The sequence below is a fragment of the Aethalodelphis obliquidens genome, unplaced genomic scaffold, assembly GCF_003676395.1.
Source record: "Aethalodelphis obliquidens isolate GAN/ISIS:26980383/991018 unplaced genomic scaffold, ASM367639v1 scaffold48, whole genome shotgun sequence".
Taxonomy (NCBI): domain Eukaryota; kingdom Metazoa; phylum Chordata; class Mammalia; order Artiodactyla; family Delphinidae; genus Aethalodelphis; species Aethalodelphis obliquidens.
The window spans coordinates 11,260,209-11,280,433 of NW_020837992.1; the positions used below are offsets into that span (position 1 = coordinate 11,260,209).

The window sequence follows — 20,225 nt, forward strand, 5'->3', positions numbered from 1 at the left end:
TTATTTTGTAACTTTTTTGGTAATTTTATCTAGAAAATACTTATATATTAATTATTATATGTGTTCTTAGATATATTTATTAATATTGTTATAGAGATCTTTTGATTTTGTGTTGCATTTGATGGTTGGTTTTTCTGGGGGTATAGGAATGTTGTGTTGTGGATGATAATGGCCAGACACTGGACCTAAAATACCTGGGTTTAAATCCCAGCTCCTCCACTTTATTAGCTGTGTAATCTTGGGAAAATTATTTAACCTCTCTGTGCTTCAGTTTCTCCATCTGAAAAATGAGAATAGGAGTACATATGTTATTTGGTTATTGTGAGAAGTAAACAAATCAATATGTTTAATTGTAAGCGTGCCTGGCACATAATAAGCACATATGAGTATTTATTATTATTGGGTTGTTGTTTTCTTGACTTTGAATCCAGTATACCTGTTTTTGGCTTTATTACATAGACAAGCATGTTGTACAAAAAATAGTAATAGCTTCAACTTGTACTTTCTCATTTTATACCTTTTTTTCCCTAATTCTAGAGCATTGACTCACAGTGTAGTGGAGAAGTCATAATGATGAGGTATTTTTCATGTTCCTGATCTTAAAGCCAATGCCTGGAAGTTTCACCTTAAGTGTATGTTGGCTATTAGTTTTTTGATTAAAAACCAGGTTAAGGGCTAGGCCCGTGAGCCATGGCCGCTGAGCCTGCGCGTCTGGAGCCTGTGCTCCACAACGGGAGAGGCCACAACAGTGAGAGGCCCACATACTGCAAAAAAAACCCAAAACAAACAAAAACAAACAAACAAACAAACAAACTACGGCACAGTGATGCCACAGAATATTAAAAACCACGTTAAGGACTTCTCTGGCGGCCCAGTGGTTAAGACTTCATGCTTCCACTGCAGGGGGCGCAGGTTTGATATCTGGTCGGGGAACTAAAATCCCGTATGCTGCGTGGTGTGGCCAAAAAATAAATGAGTTTAAAAACAAAAACCAGGTTAATAAATTTCCTTCTGTATCTAGTTCTGTTTTAGAGCGATCAATTTTATCAAATGCTCTTCTGCATCCTTATACCTATGAGGCCTTCGAGGTTACACTAGACCCCTATAATCAGGACCTGGCAGGTCCTGCCACCGTCCTCTGTCATTCAAGCCTCACTGGCCTCCTCAGTCTCCCTCACATGTGCCAGGCTCCCTTCTGCCTCAGGTCCTTTGCACCAGCTCATTCCTCTCTTCCCCTAGATATTTCCATGGCCCTCTGCCTTCACCTCTTTCAAATCTTTCCTCAACTGTCACCTTCTCCGTGGAGCCCACTCTGACCACACCATTTAAAATTACAATCCTACATGCCATATTCCTAATAACTCCCACTCTTTTCTATTTGTTACACCATGTAATGATTTCTAACAATTACAATTTATTCTGTTTATTTTCTTTACTGTCCAAAACTAGAGTAGCTCCATTTGAACAAAGAAGACTTTCTTCTTTTGTTCACTTATTGTATTTATAATGATTAACACATTGCAGTCAATAAATGTTACTTCAATAAGTTGAATGAGTGAATCTGTTGAGATAGTCATATTGTTTTCCCTTTCAATCTGCAAATGAGGTATATATTGCTTTAGCTGCTTTTCTGATGTTGAATGAATATAGATTTGTCACTTTCTTATAATTTTGTCAGCTTTTGCTTTAATAGTTTACAAAGTTATGGTGTTTGGCACAAACAGAATCATGATTCCTATAACATCTCTACTATTAGAGTACATAGTCACTCTCATATGTGAGTGTGTAGCCTTTAAATCTATTTGATTGATATTAATATTGCTATGCTGATTTTCTTTGGATAAGAATTTGCTAACAGGTCTTTTTCTATCCCTTTGTTTTTATCTGAACTGTGATATTTTTATATACTCTAATAATCCCTGTCTTTGCCTTTAGTCTGTTTACATAAATTGTGATTGTTGATATATTTGGGTTTTCTTCTATTCGTGTTATTTTATGTCATCCTCTTTCTTTGTTTCTTCTTTCCCTATTTTTCTACCCTTTTGTTGGATCGATAGTGGTTGCTGTTATTCTTTAACACATTTTTAGCTAATACTTTTAATTCTATATGTTAGCCAAACAACACTTAACTTACTTATTAAACCTCTATTTTCCCATCCATTGTGTTTACTGTTGTCCATTGTTTACTTTTAGTGTTTGCATGTGTGTGTTTCTGTGTGTGCATATGTTTTGCAGTTAGTAGTTGATTAAATTTTTGACTTCTTTTCCCATTTCTCTGCCCACTTTTGATTCTCCTGTGCTGTTTTCCTACTAGGCTCCTTTCTTTTTTCTGAAGTATATAATTTCTCAAGCACACCTAGATAGTTATTTTAGTAGGAGCTCCCTGGATGGTAAGGTTTCTTGGATATTGTAAGTCTGAAAATTGCTAAAATAGGTCCCTCATTATTTTTTGATAGTTTAGCTAAATATAAATTTTCAGGATGATGGTTATGTTTTATCAGCACTTTGAAGATGTTACTCCATTATTTTACAATGACTATTATTGCTCATGTATTGTTCCTTTTTAAGTAATCTTTTCCCTCCTTCTAGCTGATAGCTTTTTGGATTTTATCTTGATTCCAATATTCTTTGGTTTCTCTATTATGTGTCTAGGTGTGGATTTTACATTTATTTACCATATTCAATACTGAGTGCACTTTCAATATGGATCCACAGATCTTCAATTCTTGAAAATTCTCAGTTTAAATACTGTTTCTGTTTTAGTCATTCCATTTTCTTCTTCTGGACTTACATGATTGTAATTCTCATGTCTCTGTCTCTAAAGGCCTCCTTCATGTTTTTAATTTTCTGTCTCTAAAGGCCTCCTTCATGTTTTTAATTTTAAGTCCCCTTTCCTTTCTGAGTTGGGTTCTTCATGAATTATTCAACATCACCTTCAAATTCATTAATTCTTTCTTCACCTCTATCAGTCTATTTCATCTATTTTATTTCTTTAAAAATTAGTATGTTTCATTTCCAAGATTTCTTACACATCCCCTTTCTTATCTGTCTATTCATATCTTTATACCTTTTTATCGCATAATTTCACTAAAAATTTTGTTTTTATCTCTGATATTCTAATATACCTCTTTCAAAATTTAAGTTCAGACTGTCCCATGAAATTATTCTCATTTAGATAAATTCCTGCTTTAGTGGTTGTTTGTGTTTTTGTTTCTTAGCATTTGCATTATTCATAGACTTTTGTTTAGAGGCTTATGTTGAGTGGTTTTTATTCTACTCTTTTTCACTCTCCTTTTACTTCTCACTGTTTATCTACAGGTCCTTGCAGAATTTCCTGACACATGACATTAACATTTTATGTCTCAGTATAGACTATTTCGAGGCTTTTCTTGGGTCTGTCCTGCTACCAGTGCTTAAATGCTGCATATTGAGAGTACCTGAGTAGATTTAGTATTTGAATAGACCTAGCTTAGCCACTTCCTAGCTGGCCTCTTATATTACAGAGATCCGAGTAAAATATGGGACCAAACTTATGCTAACCCAGCTTTTTAAGTGCAGTGTTGTTTTTGGGGGTATTTTTGAGGTATGCGGGCCTCTCACTGTTGTGGCCTCTCCCATTGCGGAGCACAGGCTCCGGACGCACAGGCCCAGCGGCCATGGCTCACGGGCCCAGCCGCTCCATGGCATGTGGGATCTTCCCGGACCGGGGCACGAACCCGTGTCCCCTGCATCGGCAGGCGGACTCCCAACCACTGCGCCACCAGGGAAGCCCAAGTGCAGTGTTTTAATGGGAGTATTCCTCACACACACATTGCTATTTTTGGTTTTCAGTGTAGCAAATCTTTGTCTATTTGTGTACCTTCATTAATGTTTAAAGAAAAGCTGGTAGATATCGTATTTAGTTGATTTTATTAATAACTTGGAATTTTTTGAAGCAGTGCTTTCTTCATCTTTGTGTCTACAGTATCTTGGCACAGTGTTTGGCATGTAATATTTATTGAATACTTTTTCATCAAACAGAATTAAATCATACTTATTGCTGTGGTGATATTTGATTTCTGTGTAGAGCTTGCTACCTTATGATATAAAATTGATCAAACGTAAAATAATAGTAATGCATTTTTTCTTATCTAAGTTTCTTCTCCGTGAGATTGGGGTAATAGAACCTACTTCCTAAATTTTTGGTCAGAATTACTTAGATGTGTATTTTAAGCTGGGTTTAACTTTAGAATGAACTATATGAATGCAATTTCAATTTATTGTTGCTTTTATCCTTGCTGTTGTCAATAAATGTAATCATAAACTACTGTTTCTACATTGGAAGCTGGCTAAGAGATTAAAGATCTGCATGAACTGCCTATTAGTCAAATAGGGCTCTTAAACCTAGAGTATGTATGCTGCAGCCAACAAGTCTAAACAGTTTAACTATGGTACTTAATTTCAGGCAGTCTGAGGCAGAGGGTAGAAAAGCTGCTATTATCCAAGTGTTGCTTATTACAAGTTTAGTCTGACGTTTTTCAATAGAAGTGAACCTGTTTGTGAAAGTTGGCCACTTGACAGTCTTTCAGTAAATATTCCAAGTACTCATAACCAATAATGTATTTGGGGTTTATCAATGTATCGTTATGGATATTTGATATTTCCCAGGAACAGGTATATTTGTAAGTAACAACCCAAGGTCTACATATTAAGGCTGGAGACGAAAGGCAGAAGTCTAAATTTGAACATTTCAGATCACAAATGCAGACATGTTAGGTTCAGGACAACTTCAGCCCTGAAAGTGAAGTGAAAGTTTGCCTGTTTGGTCAAGAAGAGCCCTGGTAGGACCAGTAGCAGAGGCGATTGGGTCTTTTCTGCACTGCCTCTCGGTAAAAACACTTTGCCTCTACATAGAATTTGTGTTCTTCTTTTGACATACAGCATCGTTATATTGTTGTGTAGTTGTATTTATCCTTCATTTCTTTATGGTTCTGCCCTAGGAGTTATATTTAGAGAATCATTCTCCTGTCCTTTCATGTATATTTTATGGTCACATTTTCTTTATACTTGATTATTTAATCTATCTGGTAATATTTAGTGTATACCATGAGGCAAGGACATAATTTATTTCTAAGTGGCTTACTATTTACCCCATCATTGTTTACTTAATAATCAATTCTAATTGATTCTCTAACTCTACATTGATATGAAATATCATATTTAGCAAACAGTACATTCAGTTATATGCTGGGTCTTTTCTATGCTTTCTGTTGTTTTCATTCATTAATTCTCCACATAGTTTTAATTATTAAAACTATAGATAACGTAGTTTTAATTTGGAAGTAAATTTTGCCTCATATTAGTCATGCTTTTAAATATTTATTGACTTATTGTTAATTTTATCCCAGATGAATTTTAGGATCATTTCATTAGGTTGTAAAAATTTTAAAAACTATGGAATTTTGATTGCAAAGATAGTAAATTTAGTAACTAGTGGGAGAGAAATTTAGTTCTTTTATGAGTTCACATACAGAAACATTGCATTTCTCTGTATGCTTTTATTTTTCTCTACCCTCTTTCTAAAGTTTTGTAAAGTTTTTAGGTTTATATGTCAGTCAACCAGTCAAGAAATATTTATTGACTGTCAATTAATGCACTAGTTAATAAGCCAGTAAGGTTTTGGAATTATAGTCTTAACAACATACAAGTAAACAATAAATCAGTCTCTATACTCATGGGACTCATAGTCAAGTGAGGAATGAGGTATTAAATCAATTGTTGCAAATAATTAAATAATTGCAATGTGCACAGTGTTTGAAGGGGTATTATTTATTTGTAGTATTAATAAATTCTGCCAGAAAAGTGACCTGTCCACTTGGGGCTGTTCAGATGGGGTGACATATATGGGCCTCCTGCTAGGTAATCCACTTAACAGTGGACCTGCAATAGCTTTCTGCGGAAAGCCCTTCCCTTAAAGTGATGTGAAGACGAGATGATAGCTATTCTGGTGCTGTATTTATATAAATGTCAGGGGTTAGCCTACAGGCTTCCATCCAGATGTCTAGCACAGACTATGTACGGTCTCTCAGATTTGACTCTGTCTTATTCTGTAGTGTATTGGTCAATATTAGGTAGCTGGGGGTGGGTGGGGGGAGCCCTAAACTGTAGCGCTTGCCAATTTCTGAGGTGTAAGTATTCCTACTACAGTTGATTTCATACTATCAATGTGAAGTCGGCTGACTTGCAGAATTCCTGAGAATGTAACCACTGATCTCTTCAAGACAGCTTCAGGGTATCTTTGAAACGCCCTCCTCCTCCCAGGTCCTATCCTCTGGTTTCTGCCTCACCCCGCCTCCTCCAAGGTCAGGCCCCATCAATCTTCAGTCTTGTCTGTTCCCTTAAGCTCTTGGGAAGCTGGATTGCCTGCCGCTCTTATAACTTTCTTGCCAAGCATATGTGATGCTATAACTTGACAGCTGCTCTCCTCAGGCAAAGCATTTTGAGCGTGAACACCTTAATTTAGGAGTTAAAAGAAAACAAAATTTAATATGGTTTCTTTTCCATTTTCTTCTTGCCAAGACAGTCTGTTTCACCCTGAGGCAAGGAAGGTGCTGCTGACTAACCACGGGAAAGGGTCAGGAAGTCCAGACAACCACTAAGATTAATAGTTTAAAAGCTTGGCATACTGTATCGCTTAGAGTCAATGGATACTTTTTGTAAGTCCATTAATAATATCAAGTCATTTAACCAGGGTCTGTTCTTGGGTTAGACCCTTGTGGTGTATCCACGGAGAGGAGACCACTCTTATTTTATGCAGGGAAGAGGAGAAAACGTGAGAAACATCCCCTGAACAACCACGTGATCCTGTCACCTGGGCAGATGTTTAGGGTGTCGTTGGCATGCCCTTTATGTCAGAAAATGGCTAGGTGACTTTGTGTGTGTGCACTGGGTGACTGTGTGAGGGCAGCCACCTCTGAGGCACAGATTCAGCTGGAGAGCTCAGCGTAACGGGGTTGAGAGAAACACTTGGAAGGTGAAGCAGGAAGAGACTCAGAGAAGAATCATATCAGGATCCTTCAACCCTACTCCCTTCATTCTCCCTTCTGCTAACTTTGGAGATGATAAAGAGGAAGTACAGAGATGCCACAAGGAACTGGTTTCTGTTTTTTGATCAATGAAAGGTGATTGGCTTTCCTTACATCTAGAATTCTTTGGATTTGGGGCCATTTCATTTGTGATATAAATAGACTTTCTGAGGAAGTCCTCTGTTCCCTTTTCTGAAGATGTTCCAGTGGCTTCTGGGCCGAATCTGAGTCAGTGATGGATGAAAAGTTGGAGCCCTTTTTTCCTATGCCCTTTTAACTTGTGTGGGGCAGATCAAATTGAGCCCTCTGATACTCAGGCTTTTATTTTTTAAACAAACTGCAGAGCCTATTTATAGCAATGCCACAGTCAGTATTAAAGAAAACGTTGTATCTTTTCTTTTTGATCCTTGACCCTTTCTGGAGGTAGGTTACTTCTTATGGATATAACTTTGAAGGCATTCGTCCTCTTATGCAAGAAGAGAAAATGGGATGGTATGGGATAACTCAGATGCCTGTCCTGCTTCAGGTCACATGGTTATTCATCTGGAGAGGCAATAAAATAGTGTTGGATCTTAGCAGGACTCTCTGTAATAATCAGAGAACCCAGGTCAAACCAGTCCACACTGCTGATTTAGCGAGGCTCTCTTGTTATTGGTATTCTGCTTATTGATGCTAGAATAGAGGACAGGGTAGAACTTGTTGAGTTCCATCTTGGATAGTGTACAGAAATGGTGCACCGTCCCAAATAGTCCAGTTTAAGCATTCTGTCTAACCCTTGTGATGGGCTTTTTCTTCTTCAAGTTACCTTGATACAAGACTTCTCGGCCTTTTTCACACTTGCCCTGGATGGACCTTTGTACATATTGCCCTGATGTTCAGCATTCCAAGGCATTGGTAGATAAGAGCAGATGGAAGGTAAATGAGTTAAATGTGTAGACAGCTTACATCATGTTCCCCAAGCAGTCAGCAGGTCTGAGAAGCAGAAAGGTAGCTGTGAACTGGAGGCTGCCATGAGGAATGAGGAAACCTTGCTCTCAAGTTCTGTGAGGTACACATCTATGTGAAGGGCCAATCAGATGCCAGCCCCCTTCTTTCCAGCCAACACTACTTGAACCACACTCCTTTGAAGAGACTCTTACATGCCCCACCAGATCAACCACGATTCTCACTGAGGCTGGGAAATAGATTTCAGCCACAAAGACTAACCAAACTACTATTATACTGTGCTTACAAGTATGAAAATATGACCAGGAATTCTCAGACACTTGAAGAAAGTCACCTAAATGAAGGAAGTGTAGGATTTCTCTCAGGGAATAGAGTTAATTTATGGTACAACATTGTTAAAACAAAGAAATGAATGTAATTGTTATTTTCATGGCATAAGAACCGACTAATGAAAACAGGCAAAGTTCTTGAAAATTAAATACATTTGAAAAAACCCACAACCCTCAATCGATGAATTGACTAGCAATGAATACCAAATTGACTGAATAGGAAGAAGAGAAAGATGGAAATATTATGGGGAGGAAAATGTATGCGCTAAAATGACCAAATATTAGCCCATCCTCTCCTCCCCCAGGGCAAGTTTTGTGAGGGAGCCACATTAGGACTGCATTTGGGGGGATGATACGAATCCCTTTGATAATATATACCCTTTTTTTTTCCAACAAATAGAACATCCAGATTATTTTCAAAAAACAATGAAACAAATTTAAAAAACTGGCCATTATAAAGCCACAAAGAAAATCTCAGTAAATTCCCAAAAGTAAAAATCATACAGGCCATACTCTTTGATAGTTATAGTCGTAAAACTAGAAAGTAGCAACAAAATGCCAATCTTAAAATCCCGATCCACATTCTTGAGTAAAAGAGGAAATTAAAACTAAAATTCCAGATTAATTCAATGTGAAAGACAATGAGAGGATTACATAGCAAATAAAATACTCTATGTACTTCTAGAAAACATGCATTCTTTACCTCAAACATGTTTGTAGACATTGCTTTTGTTCTTAAAAAGGGGGGGAATAAAGTTGAGCTGATTTAATCATAACAAGTAGAGCCATCCTTGCACAAAATTGAAAAGCCTTCAGAATCCTCAGAACTTTAACAAGGTTTCGTAATTTTAAGTTTTTATTTATTGCTTTTTTGTAGGTACTTGAATGGAAACAAAATTTAAAAGTTGTTATTAAACTTTAAATAATTTAAGCATATTTGAATACTCTTAAATGAAGGCAGTACACTCTTAGTAAATGGCAACGAAAACTTTGTAGTCGACAGGATTAGCAGTGTAGAGAGGTGGAGGTAAATTTAATGAAAACATTGACTTTATTCCATGTGTTATTCCCTCAGTTTTCATCATCTAGTTTAATTGGAACACTAGCTATATTTTGTAGATTGTTAAAATATTTGTTTATAAGAGGATTTTACATTAAAAGCTTATGTGGTATAAAGCAATTCTTAATTAGTTGAAATCTAGGATTGATATCTTATAATATTTGGGAATTTCTGAATCAATCTTGAGGTCATATGTTTTAAACTATTACTCATTTATAAACAGCTGAATTCTTCTTCTTCTTTGTGTTTTTTAGGATTTGGAAACATCTCACCACGCACAGAAGGGGGAAAAATATTCTGTATCATCTATGCCTTACTGGGAATTCCCCTCTTTGGTTTTCTGTTGGCTGGAGTTGGAGATCAACTAGGAACCATATTTGGAAAAGGAATTGCAAAAGTGGAAGATACATTTATTGTGAGTACAACAGCCTTTTAACTACATATGTTAATCATTTAAATTTTAAAAATATTGTAACTTTTCTCTTCACCTCAGATACAGTTAGACGTTCAGTTACTGGGTTTTCTATAACAATTTATATGTACCTCTATTTGTAAGTAACTCACTGTATAGTTACTTTTATACTTCTTCAAATGAATACATTAATCAATGAGAAAAAGCAAAATATAGGAAAAGAAGTAGAAATCTGACAGTCCTGGGTTCAAATTTCAGATGTATTGTCTCCTAGCTATATTCACTTATGCTAGTTATTTTACCCTTAAATCTCCATTTTGCCATTTATATAATGTGAATAATGGTACTGATGATGAGGCATTACTCTGAGAGTTAGAGATATTATAAGTGAAAGCCTAACATAGCTAGTAAACTTCAAATAGCCCTTTTGTGAAGGATCAAATAATACATAGCAAACATGATAAAGGGGATCATATAACTTAAGTTAGTAATGTTATTGACAGAGATTTAACTAAGGGATGTAATTTAGTAGAACCAAAAGTAATACACATGAAGATGTTCATGGGTATATATTCAATAGAAAAAATAAAATGAAAATGCTCTAATTAGATCTTAAGTGAAAAATATCATGAAGACAAGCTTCTGTTCTTGAAAAAAAATTATGAATAAGGAAAATAATTGTGTTAGAGAGTGAGATTATAAATGATTTGTTAGTACTGTCACTACTATTACAATACATTTTATTTATTATTCAATAATTTATCTTTTCATAAAAAATTCAATGAAGTATTTAACTCTATTGATGAAATAAGACCACTGAGTATTAGTTTTTCAATTTAAATTATAATTCCAGTTTTAGCATTAGATATGTTTCATATTAAGTTCAAAGTTCATTCTCAAATATTTTTACGTTAGAGTAAAGAAGGCATGGTTCTTCCCAACTAGTTGTTTTATCCTTTTTTGGTGTTATACTTTTCTTATATTGATATTAAAAGTATCTTGTATTACATTAACTTAGAGGGAAGGTTAGTGGCATGAACTTGATAATGCTGAATTGTTCTTCGTTCATTCATTCAACAGATGTTTGAGTGACTACAGGATGCTGGAGAATGTTTTTCATGCTGTATCCACATCAGTGCATAAAATAAATCCCATGCTCTGGTAGTGAATACATCCCAGTAGTCAAGATTCAACATTTAGTACTCTGTTCTGAGAACTTTACAAACATGAATTCACTTAACTCTCATGTATATGATAAGGGTGATAGACTAGAGAAGCTTTTATTTCCACTTTCCATTCGATGGTTTTATAGATCTTTATCTCTAGAAAATGTTCAAGCTCTAAAATTCAGTGATTTTTATACGGTGGGGATGTGACATATAATTGTCATGGTAGATAAGACAGATCCAGGGAGATGAAAATATATAGTGATAACGAAAAAAAAGAGATATGGAGATAAATGGCTGTATGTACATACTTCATTTACTATGTTATGCTGTAGAGATTTCTGAGAAGGGAAAGAGTGAAAAAATATGGGTCCTCTGAGGGCAGCTGTAGCTTAGGGCTGCTGAAGACTTATCCTTGCCTACATGTCACGTCTGGTTTATTTAGTTGTACAGCTTAAGGCCATAGAACAGAGAGGTAGTTCATCTGGTTCACGTGGGAATCAACTTTAAGTCTGTTAGTATTTCACTTTAACCAATTGAAGAACGATAGGAAAATGTGGTAGGAGTGAGAGGGAAAAGTCTTCATGAAATTAATAATTTTATCAATTATCAACAGTAGATATTTAATTCATGGTTCAGTTTTCTCCATTTCATATATTTCTAGATTATCTTCGGCATGCAATGAGTTGTATGCCTATAGAATAGAAATATTTCAAAAGTAGTTCAGGTAAACAAAGAACAATGTAAGTCTGAAATTTTATTCTCAGAGCAAATGTAATTTACTTTAGAAAGTAATTTACCTGTTGTAAAGCTAGGTAAGGGTAAAGCAGCATCATTATTAGCATTGGTTGTTTTCAGTTATTCATGTTATACCCAATATTTGTAAGTAAGTACAATTAAAATTAATTATAAGAAGGAATAAAATACCATTCTCATTTACTAATTTGCTGATAACAGTGTATTGATATATAGGTCAACTTCACAGGTACTTTGATAATCTATCTCAATCGATTTCTCCATCTCTCTCTCTCTCTCATCCTTAGAAGTGGAATGTTAGTCAAACCAAGATTCGAATCATCTCAACAATCATATTTATACTGTTTGGCTGTGTACTCTTTGTTGCTCTGCCTGCAATCATATTCAAGCACATAGAAGGCTGGAGTGCCCTGGACGCCATTTATTTTGTGGTTATCACTTTAACAACCATTGGCTTTGGCGACTACGTTGCAGGTAAGTTTTTGCTGGTACTGACACTGCTCTCCTAACCCTTCTCCTTTAGTTAGACTTTTCTCTTGGGTTTGCAGGACAACACAGTGACTGTCTTTGTTTCCCAGGGCTGTCATAACAAAGTACCACAAACTGGGTGGCTTTAAACAAAAGGAAGTCATTCTCTCATAGAAGTTCAAAATCAAGATGCCAGCAGGGGCAGGATCCTTCTGAGACTGGTAGAATCCTTCATTGCTTCTTCCCAGCTTCTGGAGGAAGAGACCATCAGTCCTTGCTGGTCCTTGGCGTGCAGCTGCGTCATTCCCATCTCTGCTTCTGTCATCACATGGCATTCTCCCTGTGTTCCTGTCGCTGTGCCCAAATTTCCCTCTTCTTATAAAGACACCAGTCATATTGAATTAAAAGCCCACTCTACTCCAGTATGAATTCATCTTAACTAATTACATTTGCAAGGGCCTTATTTCCAAATAAGGTCATGTTCCAAGGTACCAGGGACTTCGACCCATATTTTTGGAAGACACAATTTCATCCATAACAGTGACAGAGCCAAAAAAAAAAAAAGGTGGGGGGGAGTCATTCCGTGACAGTGAAGGTAAGCAAAAAAGTACAGTTGAATATTTATTTTTCATTCTATGAAAGAAATTTAAATTGCTGGTTGTTCAGAATTTATAGTCCCACCCTAATTTCAGAAACCATTTATCTGCATCTTATTTATTTTTTAGTGGTACAAGAATTCAAGTTTAAACCATCATTGCTCTTTTTACTAGGGCTTTTCATGTCTTAGGGTTTTTTCCCCCAGTTTTATTGAGAAATAATTGACATACATCACCGCATAGGTTTAAGGTGTACAGCAGGATGGTTTGATCATGAAATGAAATGATTACCATAATAGGTTCAGGTAACATCCATTCTTCTAATGCAGTCTGCCTTGATCTCTGGGGTGCCGAGGGTGCTTCAACCTCACTTCCATGTCCTAGGATTCTCTCAGTGGTGTCTTGTCCTCGAATAGTTGTTAGTTGTTCTTCTCATGATGGGGAGCAAAGTCAGGAACAAGCTATGTCACCATCTTGGTGACATCACTCTCTTATGCTTTGGTTTTAGAAACACGTGCAAACTTTAGAAGATGTTCTTAGCTACTTAAAACCTTCTTCTCTAAGATATTTCTCTCCTTTAATTTTCAATTCTAATGTCAATGTTCTGACCTTTTTAATATTTTGTCCACATTTTTAAATAGATGGTTTTTAAAAACTTTTTCCTTCTCTATATATGTTATTTCAGTTGCTATTTGCTTTATTGTTGTATCTCTTAGGTCTTACATTCCTGTCATTTCACCTCTCTCTTTTCTGGTTATGTTATCCAATTATTATTACTGTTCTAACTCCAATTTTAAACAAATTGTGGTAATAGTGGTAAAAGTGATATAATAATGCTCTAACATGAATCAGTTTGACCAGCTCCTGAAAATCTAAACCATTCTTTTTTTAAAAAAAAAAATCAGTTTGAAGTGTTAGAAAAACATGCTAATAAACATTGTAGTAGAAATGTGCTATTAAACTTCCCAGAATAAACTCACTAGGCTAATTCAGTTTTGAGGGTTTAATACTTTCTGGTTGTTTACTGTTCTTTCTTGACTCAAACTTCTTACTTAAATATTATCAGAAAAGAAAATATGTTGTATAGTTTTATAAAAATCTCAGAGAAGGCATCTGTTTTTATTATTTGTTAATTACAGTTTAACCTGGCAAAGCCCTTCATTCTGGGGAATGTATAATACCCTTGAAGATGGGGTATTTTTACAAGCAAAGCTTTGCTTTTGGTCAAAAACACTATGTACACATCTCTGTGCTGGATGGAGGCCCTGAGAAAGGAGGGTACATCATGCTGATGGAGATTTTTTAGTTTTCTAATTAGCAAAATGCAGAGAGAAGAATCTCAGAGATTTGCAGCTCCATGTAGGACGATGAGCTTCTGTCCTAAAATACCCATTTTTCTACCTTTCATTGACGACATAGATATAATTCGCATAAGTAGAAGTTGAAAGGGCTTTAATGTAGCAGAAAGTGAGACACAGTGATGATAACAAAATTTATACTGTGGCATGTTAATCTTAGGCTGTTGTATCGCTTTATAAATATAATTAACAAGGTCTTATAATTACTGTGGAATATATAGGTATTAGGTAACGAGTCTTCCATTTTCAGGCCAACAGCCTTGTATTACACATGTTATTGTATTCAATTTAATTTTTAATGTTTTATGGTAATGCATAGGTATGTTTATTAATGTATTTATTTTTCAGCTTTATTGAGGTACAGTTGACAAACAAAATTGTAAGATATTTAAAATGCACACTCTGGTGTTTTCATATACATATACATTGTGAAAGGATCCAGTTAATTAATACATCCCTTACCTCACTTTATTCATTTATTTGTTTGTTTAGTGAGAACATTTAAGTTCTTTTATCTTAGCAAGTTTCAATGATATAATACAGTGCATGTTATTTTATATATGTGTCAGTCTAGTGTGTGACCCTCATAATCGGAGACTCTCTACAAAAACAAAAATTATAAATTAAAAAAAAGTGGGTGGAATCTTAAAAAAGTGTTTATTTTTGACCACAGTATAAACTGGCTTAGAAAAAAACGAACAAATAGTTTTACTTATGGTTTTGTAGAAGAAGAAAAAAAATTTCTTTTTTAATTTCCTTTAGGAGATCCACACTCTGACACTGGTTAGATTATGTGAGTCTATTAGTAGCCACTCTCAGCTGCCTGAGCAGTTAAGTTCAATGAAAACATCTTGTATATCAGTAGGCACCCTGAATACAGAGTCATGGTCACAGTACTGTAGGGGAACAGGGAAACAAAATATTTGCATGGCATTAAGTGTAGTCTAATAAACATCTTTATTATTACTAGGAATTTATTTTTATTATACCCCTCTTTAAACCCATTATTTTAATTGCATTTGTGGTTTACAGAGGAATAATGAAAAATGGTAGAAATATACTTTGCTAATAACTTGCAAAGGAATTTGATGTGTTCAAAGCGACAGATGCTGAGAAAATTAGAGAAGTAGATGGATACCACTTTTGTTGACTCATCTTTCACCTTAATTTATGCATTTTGTAGCTGTTTGGTCTTTGTGAAACTGTAGAACCCTATTCCTAGTACGATAGTCTTTACATGCTAGATCTTTGTGGCCAGGGAGCATTTCTGGAATGAAAATGTGGACAAGGGGGCAGATGTGGCAAAGGCTGGCTAGGAAATGCATGCCCTTTGCAAGAGTCTTTGGAAAAACAAAAATTATGAGGTTTTTTTTTTTAAGAATCTTAGAAAATAACTGCCTCTTATAGTTAAGTAGAGTACATAAAAATAGTCTTTCCCTCTGGGTACCTTGTGACAATAAAGTAAAAATTAGCCACTAAGTTAAGATGACTGCCCTATCTGGGAAATATCAGTTGTTTATTTTTTAGAACTTTTTCTCTTGTTATTAGATGTCCTGACAGATAATATTCTCACTTAATTTTGATATTTTTGCCAGGAAAAAGCAAGAGGCACTGCTCTAGCTTGAACTTTCTCATCTTTCTATTAGGCTATAAATCTCCAAAGAAAAGAGAGATGTACTTCCCATAATAGACACTCATTGTCTGATGCCATTCTCAAGCCTGCAAACCCTACTCTGAATGGGATTAGAGTTCAGTTACACTGCTGAACTTCTTTGAAGACAAATTAAAAAACATATTCTTCAAACTGTGGTGTTATTAAAGGAAAAGGAGTAAATTTTGGAAAGTGATATATAAATGTTTAGGACACAGGTTGTAACCTTGGTGTAATTATTAGGAGCATCTCAAAAGCAGCAAGTGATGATGTGGTAGTTTAGACTGGAACTCTGAAGCAGTGTGCTCATCCCCAGGGGATGGGCAAGACAATCCATGCAGGTAGACCTTCTGCCATAGGAAGAAAACAGGACAACCCTTGTTGCTTTGTATTTTTTAAACCTCATTTCTTACTTTTTATATGTCATAATGTTCATGATATAATATATTAGAGCATAATAGATTTCTAACTCATAACTATAAATTTACATTTGCATGAGCAAATCCTTTTCACTGTTGGCAATATTGGATCAAAAGCATTTAGAGACAAATTTGTAAAGACAAATAGGTACAAGGGTTCAGGTTTCTCTGTGTATGTGACTGAACATAAGAATTCAACATTTAGTAGTTTTTTGGCAGGAAGAACTCTCCCAGCAAATTTTAATTTTATATTTATATGTATGCAAAGGATATATTTTACTGGCTGGTTGGTTACCTTAGTAATTCTTATGTACTCCTTCCTGATGGCCCTTTTTGTTCTTTTACCAGTGCTCAGGGTTCTAGAGCTAAAAAAGGCCTGGGAGCCACAGGTCCACTGGAGCACTTTTATTTTACATATGAATAAACAGACCCCCCTATTGCTAACTGTGGTTCACAAAGAGGTGAGAAGAGAAAGTAAACTATTTAGCAAAGTTCACTTACTTGATTTTAGCAATGCCTATAATAATTTATAGTCAAATTTGTAGAGGTAAGTTAAAGATAATGGTAAAAGTTATATTTGGCAATTTACTGCTGGCTTCCTATGTTTTGTTTCTTGACTTTTGTCATTTTTTTTAATTTGATGAGAAGTCTGACTTGATAAATTGTTAAATCATGCTTGTTATTATAGGCTGAGAGCTAGATCAGCCCTTCTTCATTAAAATCTAAGAAGCTATATTAATTATATGGAAGTGTGTGAAAGATTGAGTTCTACTTATTTAGGCTTGCTTTTAAAACTAGTCTTCTAAATCCCTGCTTTAAAAAAATTACTAGGGGGGCTTCCCTGGTGGTGCAGTGGTTGAGAGTCCGCCTGCCGATGCAGGAGACACGGGTTAGTGCCCAGGTCCGGGAAGATCCCACATGCCGCGGAGTGGCTAGGCCCATGAGCCATGGCCACTGAGCCTGCACGTCCAGAGCCTGTGCTCCACAACTGGAGAGGCCACAACAGTGAGAGGCCCGCGTATGGCAAAAAAAAAAAAAAATTACTAGGGCTTGGGGGGATGGGCAAAATAGGTGAAGGGGATTGAGGCACAAACCTCCAGTTATAAAATAAATAAGTCTTAGAGATATAATGTACAGAATAGGGAATATAGTCATTAATATTTTATAACTTTAAACAGTGACAGATGGTAACTAGACTTACTGTGGTGATCATCTCGTAATATATATAAATGTCGAATCACTATATTGTACACCTGAAACTAATGTTACATGTGTCAGTTATATGTCAATAAAGAGAATTAGTTGATGATTCTTCAGAAGTGAAGTCAAATAATTACCTAACTTAACACAATTTAACATTATTTATCAAAGTTAGTGTCCTCTTTAATATATACTGTTAGGAGAGGGCAGACAGACATCAGAAGCAAGAAGAACTACAATACTGCAGCCTGTGGAACAAAAACCACATTCACAGAAAGATAGACAAGATGAAAAGGCAGAGGGCTGTGTACCAGATGAAGGAACAAGATAAAACCCCAGAAAAAGAACCAAATGAAGTGGAGATAGGCAAACTTCCAGAAAAAGAATTCAGAATAATGATAGTGAAGATGATCCAGGACCTTGGAAAAAGAATGGAGGCAAAGATCGAGAAGATGCAAGAAATGTTTAACAAAGACCTAGAAGAATTAAAGAACAAACAGAGATGAACAATACAATAACTGAAATGAAAAATACACTAGAAGGAATCAATAGCAGAATAACTGAGGCAGAAGAACGGATAAGTGACCTGGAAGACAGAATGGTGGAATTCACTGCTGCGGAACAGAATAAAGAAAAAAGAATGAAAATAAATGAAGACAGCCTAAGAGACCTCTGGGACAACATTAAACGCAACAACATTTGCATTATAGGGGTCCCAGGAGAAGAAGAGACATGGAAAGGACCCAAGAAAGTATTTGAAGAGATTATAGTTGAAAAATTCCCTAACATGGGAAAGGAAATAGCCACCCAAGTCCAGGAAGCACAGAGAGTCCCATACAGGATAAACCCAAGGAGACACACGACGAGACACATAGTAAGCAAACTGGCAAAAATTAAAGACAAAGAAAAATTATTGAAAGCAGTAAGGGAAAAACGACAAATAACATACAAGGGAACTCCCATAAGGTTAACATTAACAGATGATTTCTCAGCAGAAACTCTACAAGCCAGAAGGGAGTGGCATGATATACATAAAGTGATGAAAGGGAAGAACCTACAACCAAGATTACTCTACCCAACAAGGATCTCATTCAGATTCGATGGAGAAATCAAAAGCTTTACAGACAAGCAAAAGCTGAGAGAATTCAGCACCACCAAACCAGCTCTACAACAAATGCTGAAGGAACTTCTCCAAGTGGGAAACACAAGAGAAGAAAAGGACCTACAAAAACAAACCCAAAACAGTTAAGAAAATGGTCATAAGAACATACATATCGATAATTACCTTAAACGTGAATGGATTAAATGTTGCAACCAAAAGACTTTGGCTTGCTGAATGGATACAAAAACAAGACCCATATATATGCTGCCTAGAAGAGACCCACTTCAGACCTAGGGACATATACAGACTGGAAGTGAGGGGATGGAAAAAGATATTCCATGCAAATGGAAATCAAAAGAAAGCTGGAGGGGCTTTCCTGGTGGCGCAGTGGTTGAGGGTCCCCCTGCCAATGTGGGGGACACAGGTTCGTGCCCCGGTCCGGGAGGGTCCCGTGTGCTGCAGAGCGGCTGGGCCTGTGAGCCGTGGCCGCTGGGCCTGCGCGTCTGGAGCCTGTGCTCTGCGATGGCAGAGGCCACAGCAGTGAGAGGCCCGTGTACCGCAAAAAAAAAGAAAGCTGGAGTATCAATACTCATATCAGATAAAACAGACTTTAAAATAAAGAATGTTACAAGAGACAAGGAAGGACACTGCATAACGATCAAGGGATCAATCCAAGAAGAAGATATAACAATGATATATGCACCCAACATAGGAGCACCTCAATACATAAGGCAACTGCTAACAGCTATAAAAGAGGAAATTGACAGTAACACAATAATTAAGAGGGGGACTTTAACACCTCACTTACACCAATGGACAGATCATCCAAACAGAAAATTAATAAGGATACAGAAGCTTTAAATGACACAATAGATCAGGTAGATTTAATTGATATTTATAGGACATTCCATCCAAAAACAGCAGATTACACTTTCTTCTCAAGTGCTCATGGAACATTCTCCAGGATAGATCACATCATGGGTCACAAATCAAGCCTCAGTAAATTTAAGAAAATTGAAATCATATCAAGAATTTTTTTTGACCACAATGCTATGAGATTAGAAATGAATTACAGGGAGAAAAACGTAAAAAAAACAAACACATGGAGACTAAACAATACATTATTAACTAACCAAGAGATCACTGAAGAAATCAACGAGGAAATCAAAAAATACCTAGAGACAAATGACAATGAAAACACGACGATCTAAAACCTATGCGATGCAGCAAAAGCAGTTCTAAGAGGGAAGTTTATAGCTTTACAAGCCTACCTCAAGAAACAAGAAACATCTCAAATAAACAATCTAACCTTACATCTAAAGGAACTAGAGAAAGAAGAATAAACAAAATCCAAAGTTAGCAGAAGGAAAGAAATCATAAAGATCAGAGCAGAAATAAATGAAATAGAAACAAAGAAAACAGTAGCAAAGATCAATAAAACTAAAAGCTGGTTCTTTGAGAAGATAAACAAAATTGATAACCATTAGACTCATCAAGAAAAAGGAGAGGACTCAAATAAAAAAAATTAGAAATGAAAAAGGAAAATTTACAACAGACACCGCAGAAATACAAAGCATGCTAAGAGACTACTACAAGAAACTCTGTGCCAATAAAATGGACAACCTGGAAAAAATGGACAAATTCTTAGAAAGGTATAACCTTCCAAGACTGAACCAGGAAGAAATAGAAAATATGAACA

The 20,225-nt window shown here is 35.9% G+C and overlaps 1 protein-coding gene across 4 annotated transcripts in view; it reads left to right on the top strand.

Annotated features, from left to right (window-relative positions):
• Positions 1 to 20,225, top strand: part of KCNK2 (potassium two pore domain channel subfamily K member 2) — a 229,902-nt gene that overhangs the window by 138,009 nt on the left and 71,668 nt on the right. For all 4 annotated transcript variants that reach the window (XM_027082986.1, XM_027082987.1, XM_027082984.1 and 1 more), the window contains exons 4-5: positions 9,653 to 9,813; positions 12,020 to 12,206. In XM_027082986.1, coding sequence (XP_026938787.1) covers positions 9,653 to 9,813; positions 12,020 to 12,206 — 348 coding nt within the window. The remainder of the gene's footprint in view (positions 1 to 9,652; positions 9,814 to 12,019; positions 12,207 to 20,225) is intronic.